This window comes from Mustelus asterias, chromosome 28 (genome assembly GCF_964213995.1).
Source record: "Mustelus asterias chromosome 28, sMusAst1.hap1.1, whole genome shotgun sequence".
Lineage (NCBI taxonomy): Eukaryota > Metazoa > Chordata > Chondrichthyes > Carcharhiniformes > Triakidae > Mustelus > Mustelus asterias.
The window spans coordinates 19,384,109-19,408,681 of record NC_135828.1 but is presented as its reverse complement, the minus strand read 5'-3'; the positions used below and the strand labels follow the sequence as shown (position 1 = coordinate 19,408,681).

General features: G+C 48.3%; 1 protein-coding gene across 1 annotated transcript in view; it reads right to left on the bottom strand.

Moving 5' to 3' along the window:
* The window catches only part of arhgap22a (Rho GTPase activating protein 22a), a 271,703-nt gene that overhangs the window by 226,680 nt on the left and 20,450 nt on the right, over positions 1 to 24,573 (bottom strand). The window contains exon 2 of the mRNA XM_078199641.1: positions 8,439 to 8,526. Coding sequence (XP_078055767.1) covers positions 8,439 to 8,526 — 88 coding nt within the window. The remainder of the gene's footprint in view (positions 1 to 8,438; positions 8,527 to 24,573) is intronic.

Sequence of the window (24,573 nt, the reverse complement as noted above, 5' to 3'; positions counted from 1 at the left end):
GGCAACAGGAGCGGAACCACCCCCCCCCCCCCCCCCCCCCCCCACCCCCCCGGCAGCGTGATGTCCAAATTGTGCCGATGTAAACACCCCGGTAGCACCTCGGGAACATAATTTGCATACATCTCATTATTAGGCCTCTACGATGACTCATTCCCCCCTCCCCCACCTTCCTGTAAGAAAGTCCATTCATGTTAGCATCAGGGCAGAACGGTGTAAAACCCAACTGGGCTCCCAAAGCGTGCACCTCCCAGAGTCTATTCATCAGTGTCACAAGTCGGCTTACATTAACACTGCAATGAAGTTACTGTGAAAATCCCCTAGTCGCCACACTCCGGCGCCTGTTCGGGTACACTGAGGGAGAATTTAGCACGGCCAATACACCCTAACCAGCACGTCTTTCCGACTGTGGGAGGAAACCGGAGCACCCGGAGGAAACCCACGCAGACACAGGGAACGTACAGACTCTGCACAGACAGTGACCCAAGCTGGTCACTGTCTGCAAGGAGTGTGTGATGGAGATAGTAGCCATTGCTCTCAAGAGGAATATAATAAGTGCCTATTGTTAAAATCTTGTGCAGCATTCCATGTTTCTCATTTTACAGGGTCTCTGCCTCAAACCCATGTTCCCTCGGTTGCTTGGAGCACAGGAAACCCAGGAGAGAGAAGTGCTGGATCCATCTGGTTACTGCTCTTTATAACATGGCCTGTGCTCCAGCAATTGCAGCAGGCAAAATGAACATGTTGAGGAGCTTAGAATTTAGACTCAACTGACTGAACCTTGATTACGTACGTTCCATAATCTGGGTTGAAAAGAGGAACACAGTAAGAAGTCTCACAACACCAGGTTAAAGTCCAACAGGTTTATTTGGTAGCAAATACCATAAGCTTTCGGAGCGCTGCTCCTTTGTCAGATGGAGTGGAAATGTGCTCTCAAACATCTGACGAAGGAGCAGCGCTCCGAAAGCTTATGGTATTTGCTACCAAATAAACCTGTTGGACTTTAACCTGGTGTTGTGAGACTTCTTACTGTGTTCACCCCAGTCCAACGCCGGCATCTCCACATCTTGAAAAGAGGAAGCCAGTGTGGATGTGGAAAGAGGAAATGGGGATAGTTCTACACTCTCCATTGTAGCGCATTGCTGAGTTACTTCTGCAAGCCCCCCGCAACCCCCCTCACCGTCCTGACTTGGAACTGTGTCTGTTCCTTCGCTGTCGCTGGGTTGAAACTCTGGTATTCCCTCCCTAACGGCACTGTGGGTCCAACCACACCACAGGGACTGCACCCATTCAAGAAGGCAGCTCGCCACCAAGGGCAACATGGGATGGGCAATAGGTCCTGGCCTTGTCTCTGCTAAAACTGGGAGTGGGCATGTGGGTTACATTCCTGTTGTATATTTGTTCACATTTTAATCTTTTAACTGACCCAAACCCACCAATACTTTGGGCTTACATAAGAACATAAGAAATAGGAGCAGGAGTAGGCCATCTAGCCCCTTGAGCCTGCCTCGCCATTCAATAAGATCATGGCTGATCTGAAGTGGATCAGTTCCACTTACCCGCCTGATCCCCATAACCCCTAATTCCCTTACCGATCAGGAATCCATCTATCCGTGATTTAAACATATTCAACGAGGTAGCCTCCACCACTTCAGTGGGCAGAGAATTCCAGAGATTCACCACCCTCTGAGAGAAGAAGTTCCTCCTCAACTCTGTCCTAAACTGACCCCCCTTTATTTTGAGGCTGTGCCCTCTAGTTCTAGTTTCCTTTCTAAGTGGAAAGAATCTCTCCACCTCTACCCTATCCAGCCCCTTCATGATCTTATAGGTCTCTATAAGATCCCCCCTCAGCCTTCTAAATTCCAACGAGTACAAACCCAATCTGCTCAGTCTCTCCTCATAATCAACACCCCTCATCTCCGGTATCAACCTGGTGAACCTTCTCTGCACTCCCTCCAAGGCCAATATATCCTTCCGCAAATAAGGGGACCAATACTGCACTAGGTATTCCAGCTGCGGCCTCACCAATGCCCTGTACAGATGCAGCAAGACATCTCTGCTTTTATATTCTATCCCCCTTGCGATATAGGCCAACATCCCATTTGCCTTCTGATGCGCGACAATCAAGCACATGGAACAAGGCTTCAGTTATTGAAGGCTTTTATTATCAAACAATGGAACTAACTAACACGAGTACACCAGTTCAGACTGGAGGGGTCCTGCCGGAGCAGAGGGTCTTATACCTCTCCTCCGGAGGCGGGGCCCCACCGGGATGTGCCATAATAACATTTACCACAGGTAAACACCCTAACCCAACAACATGATACAACCCCCACAGTGACAACACCCTAACCCAACAGTAACATAAGAACAACCCCCAGTGGTAACCAACGATGGTTCACCACATTCACCCCTCCTTTAAAAACAAAGGCTGGCGGGGTGCAAAAATCAGGTCATATATGTACAAAATTCACAAGTCCAGACGGTCTGGAGGACCGCACCGTCGCTGTGATCTCCTCAACACCGGTTGCGAAACCGGAGCAGGTGCTTGCGGTGGCGTTCTCTCCAAAACAGCATCCGGCTGTCCCCTCAAGGACTCCCGGGCCGGTTGACCCTGGTGAGGCGATGGTGCAGGGGATCCTGGAACCTTCTGTGGTGGCGCCGATCTCCGAGTCTCAGGCAAGCTGTACATGGGAGTATAACTGTTATGCACTGGTCCCGGTGCTGACCGCGCCACGTCTGGGGAAGAAATAAGTAGTAGGGGATTCGTGACAGGGGGTATGGGAGCAACAGGAGTTGCTGCGTCCCCTGCGGGCGCCAGGTCTCGAATGGAGACAGTGTCCTCTCGCCCATCAGGATATGCCACATAGGCATACTGAGGGTTGGCGTGGAGGAGTTGGACCGGTTCGACCAAGGTTCGGACCTGCGAGCCCTCACATGTCGCCGCAGAAGGACGGGTCCTGGGTACGTCAACCAGGCTGGTAATGAGATCCCCGAGGACGACTTCCGAGGGAATGAGAACATCCTCTCGTGGGGAGTAGCATTGGTTGCCATACACAGGAGGGAGCGGATAGAATGGAGCGCATTTGGAAGGACCTCCTGCCAACGGGAGACTGGAAGGCCCCTGGATTTCAGCGCCAGTAGGACAGCCTTCCAGACTGTAGCATTCTCCCTTTCCACCTGTCCGTTACCCCTAGGGCTGTAGCTCGTGGTTCTACTAGAGGCAATCCCGTATGAGAGCAGGAATTGCCTCAAGTCGTTGCTCATGAACGACGAGCCCCTGTCGCTATGAATGTAGCAGGGGTACCCGAACAGGGTAAAAAGCTCACTGAATGCCTTAATCACGGTGGCAGTCGACGTGTCCGCACAGGGGACAACAAACGGGAACCGGGAGTACTCATCTATTATATTGAGGAAATAGACGTTCCGGTCCGTTGAGGGAAGGGGGCCCTTAAAATCCACACTCAGCCTCTCGAAAGGGCGAGTGGCCTTGACCAATTGTGCCCGGTCCGGTCGATAAAAGTGCGGTTTGCATTCCGCACAAATCCGACAGCTTCTCATCACTGACCTGACATCCTCCACCGAGTAGGGCAGGTTGCGGGCTTTGACGAAGTGGTAGAGTCGGGTGACTCCAGGATGACACAGGTCATTGTGGAGGGCCTTCAAGCAGTCCTCCTGCATGATGGCGCATGTTCCACGCGAGAGGGCATCCGAGGGCTCATTGAGCTTCCCTGGACGATACATAATATCGTAATTATAGGTGGAGAGCTCAATTCTCCACCGCAAGATCTTATCGTTCTTGATCTTGCCCCTCTGCGTGTTACTGAACATAAACGCCACGGATCGTTGATCCGTGATCAGAGTGAACCGCTTCCCCGCCACGGTAGCACAGTGGTTAGCATTGCTGCTTCACAGCTCCAGGAACCTGGGTTCGATTCCTGGCTTGGGTCACTGTCTGTGTGGAGTTTGCACATTCTCCTCGTGTCTGTGTGGGTTTCCTCCGGGTGCTCCGGTTTCCTCCCACAGTCCAAAGATGTGCGGGTTAGGTTGATTGGCCATGCTAAAAATTGCCCCTTAGAGTCCTGAGATGCGTAGGTTAGAGGGATTAGTGGGTAAATATGTAGGGATATTGGGGTAGGGCCTGGGTGGGATTGTGGTCGGTGCAGACTTGATGGGCCGAATGGCCTCCTTCTGCACTGTAGGGTTTCTATGATTCTATGATTCTATGTAATGGCGCCAGTGTCTGACTGCCTCCACAATGGCCTGAGCCTCCTTCTCCACCGCTGAGTGCCGAATTTCGGGGCCTTGAAGGGTGCGGGAAAAGAACGCGACGGGCCTGCCTGCCTGGTTTAGTGTGGCGGCTAGGGCGAAATCAGATGCATCACTCTCCACCTGGAAAGGGATGGATTCATCCACCGCGTGCATCGTGGCTTTCGAAATGTCGCTTTTCAAAGCCTTGAAGGCCAATTGGGCCTCCGGCGTGAGTGGGAAGGTCGTGGACTTGATGAGCGGACGGGCTTTGTCCGCGTAGTTGGGGACCCACTGCGCATAATATGAAAAGAACCCGAGGCATCTCCTCAGTGCTTTCGTGCTAGCGGGCAAGGGAAGTTCAGTAAGGGGGCGCATACGGTCTGGGTCAGGGCCAATGACCCCGTTTTCCACCACGTATCCGAGGATGGCTAACCTGCGCGTACGGAATACGCACTTCTCCCTGTTATAGGTCAGATTCAGGCGAGATGCAGTGCGCAGAAAGTGTTGGAGATTCGTTTCATGGTCCTGCTGGTCATGGCCGCAGATGGTGACGTTATCCAGGTACGGGAAGGTAGCCCGCAACCCGTTCTGGTCCACCATTCGGTCCATAGCACGCTGGAAGACCGAGACCCATTGGTGACACCAAATGGAACCCTGAGAAAATGGTATAGACGACCATCCGCCTCAAAAGCCGTATATTGTCGGTCCTCTGGGCGGATGGGGAGTTGATGGTAGGCGGACTTAAGGTCTATGGTAGAGAACACTCGGTACTGCGCAATCTGATTGACCATATCAGAAATGCGCGGGAGAGGATACGCATCCAGCTGCGTATAACGGCTAATGGTCTGACTGTAGTCGATGACCATCCGAGGTTTGTTCCCGCTTTTGACTACCACGACCTGCGCTCTCCACGGACTAGCACTGGCCTGTATGATCCCTCCCTTGAGGAGCCGCTGAACCTCAGATCTAATAAAGATCCGGTCTTCAGCGCTGTAACGCCTACTCTTAGTAGCGATGGGCTTGCAGCCTGGTACCAGATTCTTAAATAGAGAAGGTGTGGTGATTTTCAGAGTGGAAAGATTGCATGCGGGGCGCTTTGGGCAATTTGGAGGCTGCGGCTGATTCCCTACTGCCAGTGAAGGGAGTGGCCCACCGTACTGTAGGATCACACTCTTCATGTGGACCATAAAATTTAGTCCGAGGAGAATTGGCGCACAAAGGTGAGGTAACACAAGGAGCCTGTATTGCTCGTAAATTGTGCCCTGTACCTCTAGGGTTACCATACACCGTCCTTGGATCGGTACAGACCGGGACCGTGATGCCATGGAAATTGTCTGCTTGGCAGGTAGAACCCGGAGTCCACGCCTTTTTGCAGTGTCAGGGTGTATGAAACTCTCGGTGCTCCCACTGTCAAACAGACAATGCACAGTACGACCATTTACCTTGATATTCATCATGGAATTCTCAAGCCTGTGGTGCTTTAGAACATAGAAAGCCACAGCACAAACAGGCCCTTCGGCCCACAAGTTGCGCTGATCATATCCCTACCTCTAGGCCTATCTATAGCCCTCAATCCCATTAAATCCCATGTACTCATCCAGAAGTCTCTTAAAAGACCCCAACGAGTTTGCCTCCACCACCACCGACGTCAGCCGATTCCACTCGCTTTGTCTGGTCCAGGGAGATCGACGCCACCGTTGGCCCCTGGGCGTCACTGCATGCAGCCGATGTTGATGCTGAGGACCCCTGCTGGTCGCTCCTAGTCGTCGTGGACCATGATGGCCGCCCCCATGAATCGCACGTGGGTGAGGGCGCCAAACGTAGCGACTCCTGGTGGTCTTCCTCCTCCTCCGTCAGCCACGATGGCGCCGTCCTGGATTCGCACGTGGTCGGACCTCGTGGGTACTGCGACGCCGAAGGAGATTGTCTCCGCTCTGGAGGGTTACAAGCTGCACTGCCGTTTTTGGACTTCGACCTGCAAACTTTAGCATAGTGCCCCTTTTTACCACACTGACTGCAGATCGCCGTTTTTGCAGGACACTGTTGCCGTGGATGCTTGGCCCCACCGCAAAAATAGCATCGCTGGCCGCCTGGAGCTGCCGCCGTCGTCGGATCGATATGGGAGCGCGAGCCCGCGGGGCGAGGAGGGATTTGAGCTTGCTCTTGCCACGTTGTCTCCACGTGGTCCTCGGGGTACAGAGCCAAGCTTTTCGACGCCGCTTCCAGCATCTCAGCCATCTCCATCGCTTGGGTCAAGTTGAGGTTCCCTTTCTCCAGTAATTTAAGCCGGATGTACGAGGACCCTACCCCTGCTACGAACGCGTCTCGGGCGAGGTCGTACATGTATTGTTCGGCTGATACGTCTTTACAATCGCAACCCCTGGCAAGCTGCAGGAGCTCATTGGCGTAGTCCTCCATGGTTTCGCCCGACTGCCGACGTCGTGTAGCGAGGAGGTAACGAGCGTGTATCTCGTTGGGTGGTCTCGTGTATCGTTTCTTCAAGAGCTCGACGGCCCTCGGGTAAGTGGTGGCCGCACGAATCGCAAGATAAATCGTGTCGCTTACCCTTGCGTGGAGGACCTGGAGTTTGTCGCTGTCTGTAGTAATAGCTACAGAGGCTGCCAGGTAGTCTTCGAAACACTTCCACCAGTGGTCGAAGGTGTTAGCGGCACCGACCGCACGTGGGTCCAACGCCAGACGATCTGGTTTTAATATCTGTTCCATACTCCCTTTTTACTACTGAGAGTTTTCTGTTTGATAATAAAATTGATGCGCGACAATCAAGCACATGGAACAAGGCTTCAGTTATTGAAGGCTTTTATTATCAAACAATGGAACTAACTAACACGAGTACACCAGTTCAGACTGGAGGGGTCCTGCCGGAGCAGAGGGTCTTATACCTCTCCTCCGGAGGTGGGGCCCCACCGGGATGTGCCATAATAACATTTACCACAGGTAAACACCCTAACCCAACAACATTATACAACCCCCACAGTGACAACACCCTAACCCAACAGTAACATAAGAACAACCCCCAGTGGTAATCAACGATGGTTCACCACACCTTCTTGATACAAATGACTCCTTGAATGTATGTCAACTTCCATAATCAGCCATTGCTTTGTGCCATCTTCCAAAGGCCCATTTTACATCTTTGTACATAACAAGCGGATGACACCACATTATTGTTGAGCAAAACCACTCTGTCCAACCCTATCTCCACAAAGTCCATAGCATTGAAGAAAGCTTTGCAAGATGGCCACATCCCTTGAATGACTGAAGAAAAAGAAAATTGGATGCTGTCCGACAAGGAATGGATGAGTGAGATTAAGTTGATCTTTCTCTACACGCTAGCTATGGCTGTAACACTACATTCAGAACCCTCACCTTTCCTTCTCCCCTACATACTCTATGAACGGTATGCTTTGTCTGTATAGTGTGCAAGAAACAATATTTTTCATTTATACTAATACATGTGACAATAATAAATCAAATCAAATAGCAATTTTAAAAAAGGAAATAAGTTATAGCAGACTGTCTGGAAAAAGTTTTCTTACGTTCTTCCAAGGAAAGGGTACATGATGGCCTAGTGGTATTATTCGACTATTAATCCAGAAACTCAGCTAATGTTCTAGGGACCCGGGTTCGAATCCCGCCACGGCGGATGGTGGAATTTGAATTCGATAAAAAAAGAATCTGGAATTAGGAATCTACCGATGACCATGAAACAATTGTCGATTGTCAGAAAAACCCATCTGGTTCCTTTAGGGAAGGAAATCTGCCGTCCTTACCTGTCTCCAGAGCCACAGCAATGTGGTTGACTCTCAACTGCCCTCTTGCAACTAGGGATGGGCAATAAATGATGGCCAGCAAGAGACGCCCATGTCCCATGAATGAATTAGAAAAAAAATGTTTGATTAACGAAATGAATCAAAATACCTGTCATGTAGCCCACACTGCATTATAAAAATGATTGATAGCATACATGTTGTACTTTACTCTAGTACACTATTATACCGGTACAAATTACACTCAATAATTACACTCCAATCATTGTACAATATTCTGAATGTAGCATTAGGTTCCTGACACGAGCAGGGCATGTCAAAATGGGGAAGCTTTTGACTGAACTGGACACAGGAAATGTGGGGGAGCAACCCAAACAACAACACCAGACTCAATGTTCTTACCTGGGACAATCTCAAACAGATGTTTTCCCGGCTCCTCAGGATTGGCTGCAAACTCGTTCACCTGACTCCCTTGCAGCTGGATGGAACCCTGCGGACAAAGGAAGACTGAGTCTATTTTGAGGGCAAGGAAACATTCTTAACTGAGAAAGGAAACAAACTTGTATTCCTGTCGCACCCTTTAATGCTGTAGCAAGGTAATTCACAAGAGCATTTTAAATAGCATATAAGGCAGAATGCTGAGATTTGGAGAGATAGGTCGGTGGCCAGTGCTGACATGATAGGTCGTGATCAAACGTTCTTTACCAATGTCCCTAACAACCAACCCGTTAATTAACTTATCTACAAGGGTGTCTGCAAAATTCTTATAAGTGATCAAGAATGAGTTCTTGCTCCTATTTTTAACAATTGAATATTTAAGTATTCTAATTAGTTTCTGATTGTGTATTTTCGCAGTTAATGATTCAAGATTTGTTAAAAATTTCTGCCTCTTTAACCGATCCACTGATGTATGAAGCTAACTCTTCCTCTTTCGGGGACCATGTCCTAAGAGGGTGTTGGCGTCCATGGACTTCCATTGGGTTGGCCCGTGATTACGCTTGGCAAAGTACCGCAGTGATTTGCCATTGCCTTCTGCATTATGGCTAACTGGGAAACTCTCCCACTCTTACCGCCCACCATATTGGAAGGATGGACAACTTATTTGGTGATGTTCTGAATGCACGTTTCCCAGGCCATCAAGTTCCAGAGCGGCACTTGAACCCAGAGGTAGGGACATTGCTCGCTGTGCTTCAAGACATGTCAGCAACCATTCCCCCTTATTCATAAACCAACATCCAAATAAGTCCCACTGAAGTGACGTTTTAATCTATTGTCTTGGTAAATTTGGTAAGAAAGAGGGGACATGTTCTAATTTAATGCCTCAGACAGAGATTTTATTTGGAACTTTGTCAAACCCTATCTCCACAAAGTCCATAGCGTTGAAGAAAGTGTTGCAAGATGGAGGAGGGCGACCCTATTGGTCAAAATGGACACAGACGGTGAATGTGAACTGGAGGGTTGGGATTTGATCTTGAGAAAGGCTATCAAACCTGAGCAGAAACAAGAACAGACGCCAAGCGAGCTTCAATGATTGGGTAACAAGTGCAACAAACTTCGGATGAGGGCCAATAACTTGGGGTGGAGCGGTGGCACAGTGGTTAGTGCTGCTGCCTCACAGCGCCAGGGACCCGGGTTCGATTCTGGCTTCGAGTGATTGTCTGTGTGGCGTCTGCACGTTCCCCCCGTTTCTGCATGAGTTTCCTCTGGGTGCTCCGGTTTCCACCGGAATTCAAAGATGTGTGGGTTAAGTTAATTGGCCATGCTAAATTGTCCCTTCTTGTCCAAAGATGTGCGGGTTAGGTTGATTGGCCAATCTAAATTGCTCCTTAGTATCGGTGTGGGAGAGGAGAACTGAGCTCAGCAGGAGGTTGGCCAGGGGGCTGGGAAAATTAGCAGCACCCTCATTGTAGACTGGCTGTCTCTGCATATACGTGAAATAGCCAGTGCAGACAAAGGGGCTATCTTGCTATATCTAACAACAGGTCACAGCTGAATGTCATTGCTAACAGCACTGAAACTGTGATTGAGACATGATTAAATGACCATTGTTTGAATGGACATTCCATCCATCTACCACTAAAGATTTTGCCATTACCGATGGGACACGATTAAACAGCTATTGTCTCGAGCCTACCTCTCAGAGGTGTGCGTGACTAGAAAAAAATATCTTTACAGAAGTTGTGCCTTATAAAAAAGGCTGACTGTACACAATTGAGTAGGGCAGACTGAAGAAGACTTAGCAATTCTTCAGTTTTGCTCTCCTTATCGATAAGAAGGCAATAAAGGATCCATCAGTCATGAACACTGTGTCCGAATATCTTTTTAGCTCTGAGATCAGGAGGTGCTAGTGAGGGCAAATACTGGGTGTTATAGGGATAGGGCCTGGGTGGGATTGTGGTCGGTGCAGACTCGATGGGCTGAATGGCCTCCTTCTGCGCTGTAGGGATTCTATGACTTTATAATTGGTGGAGTGAGTAGAAAGATTATTTTCAGGGGGCATAAAAGTGTGGTTGCTGAAAACAGGGCAGGAGTTTGGGGTTGGAGGAGTTTCTCTAGCAGAGGACCAGGATGGACATGATGGACCAAATGGCCTCCTTTGGTGAATTAAATGAGCCCAAACTCTTTGCAGTGGAGTAGAATTTTTAAAACAGACATCTTTAGTTTTAATTATGAACTTGGAAGTTCCACACATGACCACTCCTAGACAAACTGCCAGACATCTTTTTGTCTCCATGGTAATTCCAGATTACTGACCCCACAGCGAGCGCTGAAGTGGGAGCGCTCACTGCTGGCCTCAACGAAAGCTGCCCACAGGGGTCTTATGGTCTCTGTGGTGTTGGTTCCCCCTTCCCTGATGCTAACTTGAACCCGGCGCCAAGTCCAGGGGATCACTAAGTGACCAGCAACCGCGCCAGGGCGGGCAGCCAATCACAATGATGGATTCTCACAGACTGCAAGGCAGGGAGGAAAATGTGCAGATTATCCTTGGCTTTTTATAAATGTTACAGAGAGCAAAACAAAGATTGGGGCACACACCATAAAAGCTGAAGTATCGTAAAGAAACTTGACTTATTATTTTAAGAAACTGATTTTTTTATAGGAATGGAAAAAGATCAACATTACACAAACATAAAATTAGTTTATCAGGACCAGAGAGGTTGTTCAACAATGGTCAGTTAGTTAGTTAGTTAGTTAGTTAGTGGGAGAATGGGGTTGACAAACATATCAGCCATGATTGAATGGCAGAGCAGACTCAATGGGCCGAATGGCCTAATTGTGCTCCTATATCTTATGATCTTATGACTTAATACAGCATTAAAAACCCACTTAACACCTCATGAATTATGTGTAACATTTTCAGAGGACGTTAACAGTGATATTCTACTATTATGGGGGAGATTTGTGTCAATTCAGTGATTTCTAAAGATTGCCATCAGAGGGGACATCAACAGCGCACCCTGTGGAGGAAGAGGGAATCACAGGTTGTAAATTCTCCTGAATTTCCGTGTTTAGCCTCACACGTGCGAAGATGCCAGAAGTTGCGGTGGGTTTCACAGAATAATAGTGGCGAAGGCTGCAACAATTTCACCGTCATTACAACCACAAGACCCAGGCCAACGTCTCAAGTGACTGATCAACAATTTAGAGAGAAGCTTTCCCACAAACAACATGGGGAGAGGCCCACGGTTTTCTTGGAGATGTTCCTTCGGGATTAATACATCCGGAATGCTTGGTTGTAATTGGATACAGCGAGTGATTTCCTTTGTGGCTTTGTTGCTTTGGGAGCGATCCAGACATCATGTTCGGACTGAACTAACCTTGAGCAGCTCAATGCTAATCCTTGTTTACATTGCACTTGTCACTATCTGAAAGGCTGCACTATTTAGTCATTTATTGTGTGTGCGCGTTTCTTATGTAGAAACTCTGAAAGAACACAAGTTGCCTATTGTAGCGGTGAATCGCTCCCCTATTCTGTCTGCTGTCACGGCAACAGCTGTTTTGAACATGTTCTCTTGGGTAAATGTTGAAGCAAAGCATGTTGCTAACACATGTGACAGTTAAAGAGGACGTGAGGATCCAAGAACACTCTAAAGACAACATTGCTGACATATTGGATAATCTAAGTAACAAAAGGACTGACGTATCAACCCATTCTCATTTCTCTGTTATCGTAGAATCCCTACAGTGCAGAAGGAGGCAATTTGGCCCATCGAGTCTGCACCGCCCACAATCCCACTCAGGCCCTATCTCCTAACCCCACTCATTTACCCTGCTAACCCCCTGACACTAAGGGGCAATTTAGCACGGCCAATCCACCTAACCCGCACATCTTTGGACTGTGGGAGGAAACCGGAGCACCCGGAGGAGACCCACGCAGACACTGGGAGAATGTGCAAACTCCACACAGACAGTGACCCGAGGCTGGAATTGAACCCGGGTCCCTGGCGCTGTGAGGCATCAGTGCTAACCACTGTGCCACCGTGCCATGTTAATGAGACGGTAATCCATTTAAAATGAATATTTGAAGCATGCATACAGCCACATTGCCTGCAATATTTTCTACTCTTCAATGAAGTACAGTCTGGATCTGTTTCTGTCTGAGCTGTTTTAATCAATTGTTATAGTAGTGGGCACAAGAAAAAGATCAGAAACAAGTTTATGTAGTGCGTTATCATGATCTACTCAGCACTAGATGGATGGTTGAAGCAATTTCAGCAAAAATTACAAGGAGCTGGGTAAACACTGTATAATCCCAACAGTGCAGAAGGAAGACATTCAGCCCATCGAGTCTGCACTGACCCTCCGACAGAGCATCTTGCCCAGGGCCACTCCCACCCTATCCACATAACCCCACACATTTACCCCACTAATCCTCTAACCTACACATCTTTGGACAAAGGGGCAATTTAGCACGGCCAATCCACCTAACCCACACATCTTTGGACACTAAGGGGCAATTTAGCATGGCCAATCCACCTAACCTACACATCTTTGGACACTAAGGGACAATTTAGCATGGCCAATCCACCTAACCTGCACATCTTTGGACACTAAGGGGCAATTTAGCATGGCCAATCCACCTAACCTACAAATCTTGGACACTAAGGGACAACATAACATGGCCAATCCACCTAACCTGCACATCTTTGGACACTAAGGGGCAATTTAGCATGGCCAATCCACCTAACCTGCACCTCTTTGGACACTAAGGGGCAACTTATCATGGCCAATCCACTTAACCTGCACATCTTTGTGCTGTGGGAGGAAACCGGAGCAACCGGAGGAAACCCACGCAGATACGGGGAGAAAATGTAAACTCCATTAAGACAGTCGCCCAAAGTTAGAATTGAACGCTGGAGTTCCCTGGACCCTCATATCTCCAGGGACACAGATGTGCCACTGTGCTATCCCTGGGAAGCAGGAGACGAATTGCCAGACTATGGGCAAAGAACAGAGGAGTAGGACTAATTGGAGAACTCATACAGAGAGCTGGCAGACACACAATGGGTCAAAGGGCCTCCCTCAGTGCTGGATCACCCTATATTTCTATGAAGATAAACTGAGTAAATCTGACTTTCAAAGTTCTTCACCACAGTGGATGCTGAATTTCAACGCTGTTTTCTAGTTAAGGGGTGGAATCTTGTGGAACTGATGTGGGGGATGGGGGTGGAGGGGGGGGGGTCTTTGCCCCCATCTGGGGAGCAGGTGCGGACCCCCCATATTGCCTCATTTTGGGGAGGCCCACTGCATCTCGTGCCAATCATGCCAATTGACAGGCCAATGGTGGGCCTGCCCCAAGGGTTGAGGATTCTGGGGGGGGGGGGGGGGGGTCAAACGAGCTGCTTGCTGGGAGCTGGAAACTGGCAGCTCTTCTGTACCCCGCCCGGCTACTGGAGAGGTGATGGCTAATACCAACCTGGCACCGACCTGAGGCCTAAGATCATCGCTGGATCTGAGGTCAGGGATGGCGGCGGAAGGCAGGGGGAGGGGTCACGGGCAGGGGCTCTCAGGGTAAGGGTGGGGGCGGATGTTGGCAGCAAGGGATGGCTTTTAGTTGGTCCCCACTCTCCCTGAGTGTATTTGAGCCAGTGATCCTTCCTAGGACACCATCGTAAACTTACCAGTGATTGCTCCCTGATCCTGCATTGTGCGCAACCCACCCATATCTGCCCTTGCGGAGTCTGCACGGTCTCCCTGTGTCTGCATGGGTTTCCTCTGGGCGTTCCGGTTTCCTCCACCACTCCAAAAATGTTCAAGTTAGGATTGGCCGTGCTAAATTGACCCTTCGTGTCCAAAGATGTGAAGTAAAGTTTATTTATTAGTCACAAGTAGGCTTACATTAACACTGCAATGAAGTTACTGTGAAAATCCCCTAGCCGCCACACTCCAGCGCCTGTTCGGGTACACTGAGGGAGAATTTAGCATGGCCAATCCACCCTAAGCAGCACGTCTTTCAAACTGAGAGAGGAAACCGGAGCACCCAGAGGAAACCCACGCAGACACGGGGAGAATGTACAGACTCCACACAGGCAGTCACTCAAGCCGGGAATCGAACTCAGGTCCCTGGTGCTGTGAGGCAGCAGTGCTAACCACTGTGCCACCGTGCCACCCCAAGGTTTAGGTGGATTGGCCATGCTAAATTGCCCCTTAGTGTCCAAAGATGTGCAAATTAGGGGGATTAGTGGGCTAAATACGTGGGATTATGGGGATAGGGCCTGGGTAAATAAATCTCTCTCTCGGAGAGTCAGTGCAGACTCATTGGGCCGAATAGCCTCTTTCTGCACTGTAAAGATTCTATGATCTGGGTTAATACCAGTGACAGCTGGATCGAGGCCTTCAAGTGGACATTAATTGACTGCTTAAGGGTCTCGACTGGTGCTGGGACAGGAAGGGGGTCCACAGGCTGGATTTAATTGGGATGGAGGCAGGACGCTGGCGGGACTATCTCTTGCCCGATTAAATGTCCCCGCCCCCAAACCCGTCACAGGGAGGGCACATGATTACCCCAATATATCAAATGGTCAATAGGTTCACTCATTATAAATAAAGGTATTGCCAATGATCGGCTAATGAATGTAAGGGTTTTTCTTTGACGAACAGCAAGTTCTCCCTCAGAAACTGACTTCACAGCGCCATCAGGTGCCCAGGTCCAGAAACTGCAATGTGACAAGTAACACAATGCGATGAATAGGGAAATATAAGCATAGAAACTAGAAGCAGGAGGAGGCCATTCATAGAACATAGAACATAGAAAGCCACAGCACAAACAGGCCCTTCGGCCCACAAGTTGCGCCGATCACATCCCCACCTCTAGGCCTATCTATAGCCCTCAATCCCATTAAATCCCATGTACTCATCCAGAAGTCTCTTAAAAGACCCCAACGAGTTTGCCTCCACCACCACCGATGTCAGCCGATTCCACTCACCCACCACCCTCTGAGTGAAAAACTTACCCCTGACATCTCCTCTGTACCTACCCCCCAGCACCTTAAACCTGTGTCCTCTCGTAGCAACCATTTCAGCCCTTGGAAATAGCCTCTGAGAGTCTACCCTATCCAGACCTCTCAACATCTTGTAAACCTCTATCAGGTCACCTCTCATCCTTCGTCTCTCCAGGGAGAAGAGACCAAGCTCCCTCAACCTATCCTCATAAGGCATGCCCCCCAATCCAGGCAACATCCTTGTAAATCTCCTCTGCACCCTTTCAATGGCTTCAACATCTTTCCTGTAATGAGGTGACCAGAACTGCGCGCAGTACTCCAAGTGGGGTCTAACCAGGGTCCTTCAATCCTGCTCCGCCATTCATTCTGATCATGGCTGATCATCGAATTCAATATCCTGACCCCCCTTCCCCCCATATCCTTTGATCCCTTTAACCCCTAGAGATATATTGACATATGGGAGGGATATCATCAAAGAAGCTTCTTGCGATTGTTTAAGTTTAAAATTTATTTATTATTGTCACAAGTAGGCTTACATTAACACTGCAATGAAGTTACTGTGAAAATCCCCTAGTTGCCACACTCCGGCGCCTGTTCGGGTAACACTGAGGGAGAATTTAGCACGGCCAATGCACCTAAACCGGCACATCTTTCGGACTGTGGGAGGAAACCGGAGCCCCGGAGGAAACCCACGCAGACACGGGGAGAACGTGCAGACTCCGCATAGACAGTGATCCGAGCCGGGAATCGAACCCGGGCCCCTGACGCTGTGAGGCAGCAGCGCTAAAAGGATTTACAAGGCAGTCTTGTGGGTTGTGTACAATTACCAGCGTGACAGTCCACAGGCTCGAAGGGTCGAGTGGTTCGCTCCTGCTCCTAGTTTCTGTGTTCCATTCTATGTCATATTACATTCACGCACAAAAAGACAACATTCGTTCAGGGGCCGGCGAGCAAGGGTAAGGTGAAGCGTTTTAGCCTCAGATACAGATGGCATGATACACACTGACAGTCAGGTGAGGGTACAGCTGTGGCAAACCCTCGCGTCTCTCTAATCTGCGGAAGCAGCGAAGAAATGACCCGATGGTTTGAATAATAGATTCACTTACAACCGCTTTCGTCTATTCAGAGGGACTTGTGATAGGAGGCTGTTCCAGGATTATTAATGTTTAATGAGGGTGACAGGGCTCCATCTGACATTTCTGAGTTAGAGTGGAGGAAGGCACGAAACAAAAGCGATTGGTAATTTATTTAATGCATGCTTAATAGCAAATTTTTATCAACATTTAACCCCATCCCTCCTGTATCTTGCCTGTGTTTTAGACCATAAGACATAGGAGCAGAATTAGGCCACTCGGCCCATCGAGTCTGCTCCTCCATTCAATCATGGCTGATATTTTTCTCATCCCCATTCTCCTGCCTTTTCCCCATAACCCCTGATCCCCTTACTAATTAATTATCTATCTCTGTCTTAAAGACACTCAATGACCTGGCCTCCACAGCCTTCTGCAGCAAAGAGTTCCACAAATTCACCACTCTCTGGCTGAAGAAATTCCTCCTCCTCTCTGTTTTAAAGGATCGTCCCTTTAGCCTGAGGTTGTGCCCTCTGGTTCTAGTTTTTCCTACTAGTGGAAACATCCTCTCCACGTCCACTCTATCCAGGCCTCACAGTATCCTGTAAGTTTCAATATGATCCCCCCTCATCCTTCTAAACTCCAATGGGTACAGACCCAGAGTCCTCAACCGTTCCTCATATGACAAGCTCTTCATTCCAGGGATCATTTTTATGAACCTCCTCTGGACCCTTTCCAAGTAAGAAGTTTAACAACACCAGGTTAAAGTCCAACAGGTTTATTTGGTAGCCTTTCCAAGGCCAGCACATCCTTCCTTGCTCACAATCCTCCAAATGGGGTCTGACCAGAGCCTTATACAGTCTCAGAAGTACATCCCTGCTCTTGTATTCTAGCCCTCTCGACATGAATGCTAATATTGCATTTGCCTTCCTAACTGCCGACTGAACCTGCACATTAATCTTAAGAGAATCTTGAACAAGGACTCCCAAGTCCCTTTGTGCTTCTAATTTCCTAAGCATTTCCCCATTTAGAAAATAGTCTATGCCTCCATTCCTCCTTCTAAAGTGCATAACCTCACACTTTTCCACATTGTATTCCATCTGCCACTTCTTTGCCCACTCTCCTAACCTGTCCAAGTCCTTCTGCAGCCCCCCTGCTTCCTCAATACTACCTGTCCCTCTACATATCTTTGTATCATCTGCAAACTTAGCAACAGTGCCTTCAGTTCCTTCCTCCAAATCGTTAATGTGAAAAGTTGTGGTCCCAGCACTGACCCCTGAGGCACACTACTGGTCACCAGCTGCCATCCTGAAAAAGATCCCTTTATCTCCACTCTCTGCCTTCTGCCAGTCAGCCAATCCTCTATCCATGCCAGGATTTTGCCCCGAACACCATGGGCTCTTAACTTATTTAACAGTCTCCTATGCGGCACCTTGTCAAAGGCCTTCTGGAATTCTAAATAAATCACATCCACTGGTTCTCCTTTATCTAACTTCCTTGTTACCTCCTCAAAGAACTCTAACTCTTTGTCAGACATGACCTCCCCTTGACAAAACTGTGCTGACTCAGTCCTACTTTATCAGGAACTTCCAAGTACTCTGCGATCTCATCTTTAATAATGGACTCTAAAATCTTGCCAATGACTGAAGTCAGGTTAACCAGTCTATAATTTCCCATCTGCTGCCTCTCTCCCTTCTTAAGCAGCGGTGTTACATTAGCTACTTTCCAGTCCTCTGGGACCTCCCTGCCTCCAGTGATTCCTGAAAGATCACCGCCAATGAATCCACAATTTCCTCAGCTATCTCTTCTAGGACTCTGGGATGTAGTTAATTGTGTTTAATTGTTGGCATTAACCAGAGTTTCATAGAATCCCAGACAACAGGAGAAACTAAACCTGTGGTTGTTGGGTTATGGGCTGTACGCTTATATTGCGGGATTTTCCGGCAACACTCGCCTGGAAAATCCCTCCTGGGCCTTCGCATGGTCCGTGTCCCGCTGCCACGGTTCCCGCGGATGGCGGGACAGGAAAATTCCACACATCAGGTCTTTTAGGGAAGGAAATCTGTCGTTCTTACCCGGTCTGGCCTACACGTGACTCCAGCTCCACAGTAATGTGTGGTTGACGCTTAAATACCCTCAGTGATGGGCAGCGAATGCTGGCCCAGTGACGCCCCCATCTCATGGACAAAAAAGAAAATGCTCAAACAATACTACATACAAATTAGGAGCAGGAGTAGGCCACTCGGCTCCTTGAGCCTGCTCTCCCATTCAATAAGGTCACGGCTCATTGAAGTATCCCCACTGTTGGTGTGGCTGGGGTCAGTAAGCTACATGTTGGCCTGAGATCGACCCTAGACTCTGGTGACAGCACGGTGGCACAGTGGTTAGCACTGCTGCCTCACATCGCCAGGGACCCGGGTTCGATTCCCGGGCCTGGGTCACTGTCTGTGCAGAGTCTGCACATTCTCCCTGTGTCTGCGTGGGTTTCCTCCGGGTGCTCCGGTTTCCTCCCACAGTCCGAAAAACATGCTGGTTAGGTACATTGTCATGCTAAATTCTCCCTCAGTGTACCCGAATAGGTGCTGGAGTGAGGCGACTCGGGGATTTTCACAGTAACTTCATTGCAGTGTTAATGTAAGCCTACTTGTGACTAATAAATAAACTTTAACTCTTGCTGGAACATGTGGGCCAACCAAACATACCAACTGGCACCTTTCAAAGTCTTCCAAGGACCTAGCCAATCCTTCTCCCTCAATGATGAACTCACTCAGCTTTGCTGAAGCTTTTGGGATCTCACAGTGCTTAACCTGACTGTCGCTTTTGTCGAATTAACAGTGGTCATCTGTGCCACCATGTCGTCATTGTTGAAAGAACCAGAGGCAACATGAGGAGATAAACATTTACACAAGTTGCTGTGGTCATGCCTGGAAAGGTGGCGGAAGGAGATTCATTAGCGTTTAAACAGGAATGGGATAAATACCTTGAAAAGGGGAAAAGAAGTTGAACTACGGTTAGAGAGTAGAGGAGTGGGAATAATTGGATAGCTCTCTCAAAGCGCTGGCATGGGTACGATGGGCCGAAGTACTTCCCTGTGGCTCCATTTTCTCAGAGTGTTGCTGTATTCATTCGAATTGTTGGTCAGCAAGTAATGTGCCCACATTCAGGGCTGAAACTTATGATACAGAACAGAAACTAGGAAGTGTGTGATGTGACCAGTCTAATTGGGATGAGGTCACCGTTTAATTGGGATGAAGGCAGATTCACAGGCATTTGATTCACAGGCATTCAGATATGCTGTTCCACTGAGAACGGAACAAGCATTCATTTCTAAAAGATTTATTTATTAGTCACAAGTAAGGCTTACATTCACACTGCAATGAAGTTACTGTGAAATTCCCCTAGTCGCCACACTCCAGCGCCTGTTCGGGACAATGCGCCTCACCAGCATGTCTTTCAGATTGTGGGAGGAAACCAGAGCACCCGGAGGAAATCCATGCTGACACGGGGAGAATGCGCAAATTCCACACAAACAGTGACCCAAGCTGGGAATCTATGGGTCCCTGGCACTGTGAGGCAGCAGTGCTAACCACTTTGCCACCGTGGTGTGTCTAACACTTGAAGAATGAAGAATATAGTGTTATTACAAAGTAGAATGGTGATTCAGTGAGTTAGTCAGCACATTATCCTTTTTGTCCTTGAACTTCTGTCTTGAATCCTGTCTGGAATGTACTGACCTTGGAAGGGGTGTAGTGCGGATTGTCAGGAGGTGGTGGTGTTGTGGTATTATCACTGGGCTAGTAATCCAGAGACCCAGGGTGATGCTCTGGGGACATGGATTCAAATCCCACCACGGCTGATGGTGAAATTTGAATTCAATAAAAAATCCAGAATTAGCAGTCCAACAATGAACCATGAAACCATTGTCGATTGTTGGTAAAAACCCATCTGGTTCACTAATGTCCTTTAGGGAAGGGAATCTGCCGTCCTTACCCGGTCTGGTCTACATGTGACTCCAGAGCCACAGCAATGCGGTTGACTCTTAACTGCCTTCTGAAATGGCCTAGAAAGCCACTCAGTTAGAATCATAGAATCCCTACAGTACAGAAGGAGGCCATTCGGCCCATCAGGTCTGTATCAACCACAATCCCACCCAGGCCCTATTCCCGCAACCTCACACATTTACCCTGCTATTCCCCTTGACAATAAGGGACAATTTAGCATGGCCAATCAACCTAACCCACACATCTTTGGAGAGTGGGAGGAAACCGGAGCACCCGGCGGAAACCCACGCAGTAATAGGAAGAATGTGCAAACTCCGCACAGACAGTGACCTGAGGGCGGAATCGAACCCTGGCGCTGTGAGGCAGCAGTGCCAACCACTGTGCCAAGTTCAAGGACAATTAGAGATGGGCAACAAATACTGGTCCAACCAGCGATGCCCACATCCCATGACTGAATTTTTAGAAATAATACATGTAATATAAAGTACATGCATTGAATTTATGAATTAACAGAAAAAAAGCAAAATTGTAAACTAGACCTAACTCTGAATCAAAACATTTTTGGCATTTTAGTGTGTATTTCAAATTGCTTTCCCCTTCATATCTCTGGACTTCATGCATCAATTTGAATGAATTATGGTGGGTGGTGGGTGCCTGGAACTCGCTGCCAGGGGAGGTAGTGGAAGCGGATACGATAGTGACTTTTAAGGGGCTTCTTGACAAGTACATGAATAGGATGGGAATGGAGGGATATGGTTCCCGGAAGGGTAGGGGGTTTTAGTTCAGTCGGGCAGCATGGTCGATGCAGGCTTGGAGGGCCGAAGGGCCTGTTCCTGTGCTGTAATTTTCTTTGTTCTTTGAATGTAAAAATGGTGAGCTGTATTAATGTAATAGGTTCCACTTTGAATAAGCATAGAATAAAAATTTACAGATTAAAGGCCTCACAGCGCCAGGGACCCGGGTTCGATTCCTGGCTTGGGTCACTGTCTGTGTGGAGTTTGTACGTTCTCCCCATGTCTGCGTGGGTTTCCTCCGGGTGCTCCAGTTTCCTTCCACAGTCCAAAGATGGTGCAGGTTAGGTGGGTTGGCCATGCTAAATTGCCCCTTAGTGTTAAGGGGTACTAGCTAGGGTAAATGTATGGGGTTATCGGGATAGGGCCTGGGTGGGATTGTGGTCGGTGCAGACTCGATGGGCCAAATGGCCTCCTTCTGCACTGTAAGGATTCTATTCTATTCTATTCTAAAAGTCAAAGAATGCTTTTCCTCGGTGCTTTTATAACAGATTTTTCGATAAAGGGACTAAGCTTAAGAATAATTAAGCATCATTTAGTCAGAAATGCCAACTATAAAACAATATTTAATTTCAGATGAATGGGGATTAAGACCATTTTTCAGCTATTGAACCTCAGGATAACAGTTTCTAACAGAACATTCAGAATAATTTATTGTCTGCTCTATATTTGGACCAGTAATGGTCACAAGCTTAAAATCTATTCCTCAGACCAAAGAGGCTATCGATAACCATTATATTATTATAGCACTCAAACAGGTTTACTCAGAGCCTGATAATGTTTCCTGCAAAGACAGAGTATGTTTGGGGAGGGCAGCAGCGTACAGTGGATACTTTGTCCCGTATCCTTGTTAAAAGGCCCAAATAAGCTGATGTAGCCCTTGTTGATGAGGTAGAAACCTTTGGGCAGCACTGCTGCCTCACAGCGCCAAGGACCCGGGTTCGAGTGCCAGCTTGGGTCACTGCCTGTGTGGAGTTTGCATGTTCTCCCCGTGTCTGCGTGGGTTTCCTCCGGGTGCTCCGGTTCCCTCCCACAGCCCAAAGATGTGCAGATTAGGTGGATTGCCCATGCTAAATTGTTCCTGGAGCTCTGACAATGGGTCATCCAGACTCGAAACGTTGGCTCTATTCTCTCCCCACAGATGCTGTCAGACCTGCTGAGATTTTCCAGCATTTTCTGTTTTTGGTTCAGATTCCGGCATCCGCAGTATTTTGTTTTTATCTAAATTGTTATCTAAATTGGGTGGCATGGTGGCACAGTGATTAGCACTGCTGCCTGACAGTGCCAAGAATCCGGGTTCAATTCCTGCATCGGGTCATTGTCTGTGTGGAGTTTGCACATTTTCCCCGTGTCTGTGTGTGTGGGTTTCCTCCGGGTGCTCCAGTTTCCTCCCACAGTCTAAAGATTAGGTTAGGTGGATTGGCCATGCTAAATTGCCCCTTAGTGTTAAGGGGTACTAGCTAGGCTAAACACATGGGGTTATGGGAATAGGTCCTGTATAGGGATTGTGGTCGGTGCAGACTCGATGGGCCAAATGGCCTCCTTCTGCACTGTAGGGATTCAATGATTTGTATCAACAACAACCACAACTCTACCAGCAACACCCAACTCCTTACTCTCCACATGCTCACGCTGCAAGCACAAACTGATCATTTGGACAAAATGAGAGAGAAAGAGGACAAATATCATTCCAGTCAGATGCTGAGCTGTGACAAACATCAGAAGGCAGGAAACATAGAATCCTACAGTACAGAAGGAGGCCATTCGGCCCACAGAGTCTGCACTGACCACAATCCCACCCAGGCCCTATCCCCACAACCCCATGCATTTACCCTAGCTGGTCCCCCTGACACGAGGGGCCAATCCACCTAACCTGCACAGCTTTGGACTGTGGGAAGAAACCGGAGCACCAGGAGGGAACCCACGCAGACACAGTGTGAATGTGCAAACTCCACGCAGACAGTGACCCAAGCCAGGAATCGAACCCGGGTCCCTGAAATGTGTCAGACCTCCAACCAGGAGAGCCAGTTTGGATCTGAGACCAAGCTCGCTATGGACAAGTAGTTGAAAGGATGTCACATCCACGGTCCACATCGTCCAAATAGCCCACACGATGGCATGGAACAGATGGGAATGAGTTTCCACACCAAAGCGGCCTCCCACCCCATGGATAAAGCCATCTATACAATCTAACCGGCCAGGGATGCTGCATTCTTCCACCAGCCTGGAGGATAACCTGACTGGCAAACCTGAGACATCTCCCAACTCCCCTCCTGCCCAGCAGAATGTGAGGAACCACAGCCACGACTCAATTCTCCCAGTACCCTCCAGAGTGAAAAGGACCCATTCTGGTAGACCCGTGAAGCTGTCACAGTGGGGCTTCCTTCCAAGAAGAAGACAGGAAAGGAGTCACGAATGGTGCTGAACATTGCGCAATCATCAGCCAACATCCCCACTTCTAACCTTATGATGGAAGGAAGGTCATTGATGAAGCAGCTGAAGATGATTGGGCCTACATTGACTCATCATATATGTATCACATCAAAATGGCACCAGGTCCTCCTCCCAATCCAAACATAAAAAACCTTTCCAAATGCATTGTGAACCTTGTTATGGTTCAGGTTAGAAATTCCAAAGTGTTTTATGAAGCCCACCTGAATCATAAGTTTTGCATCTTGAATTTGCCTAGGATAAACATGAGATGTTCCACTTCAGGTCTGATTCATAAGACCCACGAGGGAGCTTTTATCGAACAAAGTTTATTTAAGAATATAGTTAACATGTATAGAAAGAAAATTAGCAAGAACTTTCATCAATTGCAAACAAGAAACAAAACAACTACTGTAATGTATCATTCTTAATGAATATCTCTAATTTGTTCCAATTAAAACCAAAACCCATAGACAACAAAAACCCTATTCACAGGTTTAACATAGCACAGACTACTGCTCACGTGATACTGGAATTGAGTCCTTTGGTTGAAATCTGCAGTTGTCTGGATTCACTCCAACCAGTTTGAAGACCAGACAGCTTCCCAAAACACCACAGAGGCTCTGGTCCAGCCCCCACCAACAGCAGATTTTTACCCTTCAGGAAAACAGGATCTTGTTTTTCAGCTAACCAACAGAATTTTCAAAACAGCAGGGAGAGAGGGAAAACACTCCTTTTTAGCTTGCTGTCCCTTCTAATACTCAACTCAAACCTGCAACTCAAAAGTGAAACCAAAAGCAACA